The 1,483-nt window shown below is 31.7% G+C and overlaps 2 protein-coding genes across 3 annotated transcripts in view; one reads left to right on the forward strand and one right to left on the reverse strand.

Annotated features, from left to right (window-relative positions):
* The window catches only part of SSB (Sjogren syndrome antigen B), an 8,890-nt gene extending 7,784 nt beyond the window's left edge, over positions 1-1,106 (forward strand). For both annotated transcript variants that reach the window (XM_015596656.2, XM_006921176.3), the window contains 3 exons: positions 1-187; positions 325-456; positions 715-1,106. In XM_015596656.2, coding sequence (XP_015452142.1) covers positions 1-187; positions 325-456; positions 715-803 — 408 coding nt within the window. In that variant the 3' untranslated portion in view covers positions 804-1,106. The remainder of the gene's footprint in view (positions 188-324; positions 457-714) is intronic.
* The window catches only part of METTL5 (methyltransferase like 5), a 9,325-nt gene continuing 8,652 nt past the window's right edge, over positions 811-1,483 (reverse strand). Inside the window, exons 7-8 of the mRNA XM_015596657.2 lie at positions 1,271-1,320; positions 811-906 (exon numbers count right to left, since the gene is read on the reverse strand). Coding sequence (XP_015452143.1) covers positions 868-906; positions 1,271-1,320 — 89 coding nt within the window. The 3' untranslated portion in view covers positions 811-867. The remainder of the gene's footprint in view (positions 907-1,270; positions 1,321-1,483) is intronic.

Here is a 1,483-nt window from a genome sequence, read left to right on the forward strand (position 1 = left end):
GGAATAATTCTATTTAAAGAAAAAGCTAAGGAAGCACTGGATAAAGCCAAAGATGCAAATAATGGTAACCTACAATTAAGGAACAAAGAAGTGACGTGGGAAGTACTAGATGGAGATACGGAAAAAGAAGCATTGAAAAAAATCATAGAAGATCAACAAGAATCTCTAAACAAATGGAAGTCAAAAGGTCTAGTAATTCTGATTTTTCTCTGACAGTGTGGTTATTTTAACTCATTTGCTTGAGTAAAAATTGTAATTGGTGTTCAAAGACATTGACGAGATTTTAAACATTTCTTTACTGATTCCTCAATTATGTCTCTGCAGGTCGTAGATTTAAAGGAAAAGGAAAGGGAAATAAGGCTGCCCAGACTGGGTCTACTAAAGGAAAAGTACAGTTTCAGGGCAAGAAAACTAAATTTGATAGTGATGATGAACGTGATGAAAATGGTGCATCTGGTAAGTTTTTCTAAGTCCTTTGGTACTTTCATGAGAAATTATTTGTGGGAGAGAAGTGATGTGTTTAACTTCCGTATGAGTGACATTCTTGGATTGTGATTTATCCTGGTTATGCTGTTTTACAATTGGAAAACGGATGTTTGGAGAATAAGTTTAGAGAGCAAAACTTCCTATGAGCTTTTTCTCATTGGTAATTTTGCTCAATATTAATATACAGTAATGTTTACAGTGAACTTAACAAAAATTGTTATTATATAGGACCAGTAAAAAGAACAAGAGAAGAGACAGACAAAGAAGAACCTGCATCAAAAAAGCAGAAAACAGAAAATGGTGCTGGAGACCAGTAGTTTAGCCAACAAATTTTTTATTTGTTTTAATTAGGTTTTCAGCTGCTTTTGTTTTTGGAAGCTTTTAAAAAGAAAACCGAATTAGGTCCACTTCAATGTCCACCTGTAAGAGAGGAAAATTTTTTGTTGTTTAACATGTCTTTTTGTTATTCAAATAAGGATTTTTTAAAAAAATGTATAGTTCTGTTTGTTATTTCAGATGATTCAAATATCAAAAGAAAGATTCTTGTACTAAATTGCCTTTGTAATATGAGAATGTATTAGTACAAACTAATAAAATATATACTATATAAAAAGCCAAAATTTATTTTTCTTTTTCTGTCCAAAGCATTTGAGAATTTATCTTAAATCAGAGTATTCGCTGTTGATTATAGGCCTGTCCCATAACCCGTCTCCTAGGCTTGTTATTTGTATTTACTCAGGCAACTTGATAACAATAGAAATACTGTAAAGTTTAAGAGACTTACTGATTTCTTTTTATGAAATTTGTATGATGCTGGCAGGTCATATCTCAGCTCTATAAAACAAAAGCCACTTAATGATAAAAATTATATTTCTAAACATTTACCACCCTTAACTAAAAAAAACCTGAAGAAACAAATTAAGAATGCATTAAACGCTGGTCAACTGAACCTTTTAGACCTGTCACTTTAACTTGGTATCCAAGGACTAAGCTGATG

This window comes from Pteropus alecto, unplaced genomic scaffold (genome assembly GCF_000325575.1).
Source record: "Pteropus alecto unplaced genomic scaffold, ASM32557v1 scaffold3, whole genome shotgun sequence".
Classification (NCBI taxonomy): Eukaryota; Metazoa; Chordata; class Mammalia; order Chiroptera; family Pteropodidae; genus Pteropus; species Pteropus alecto.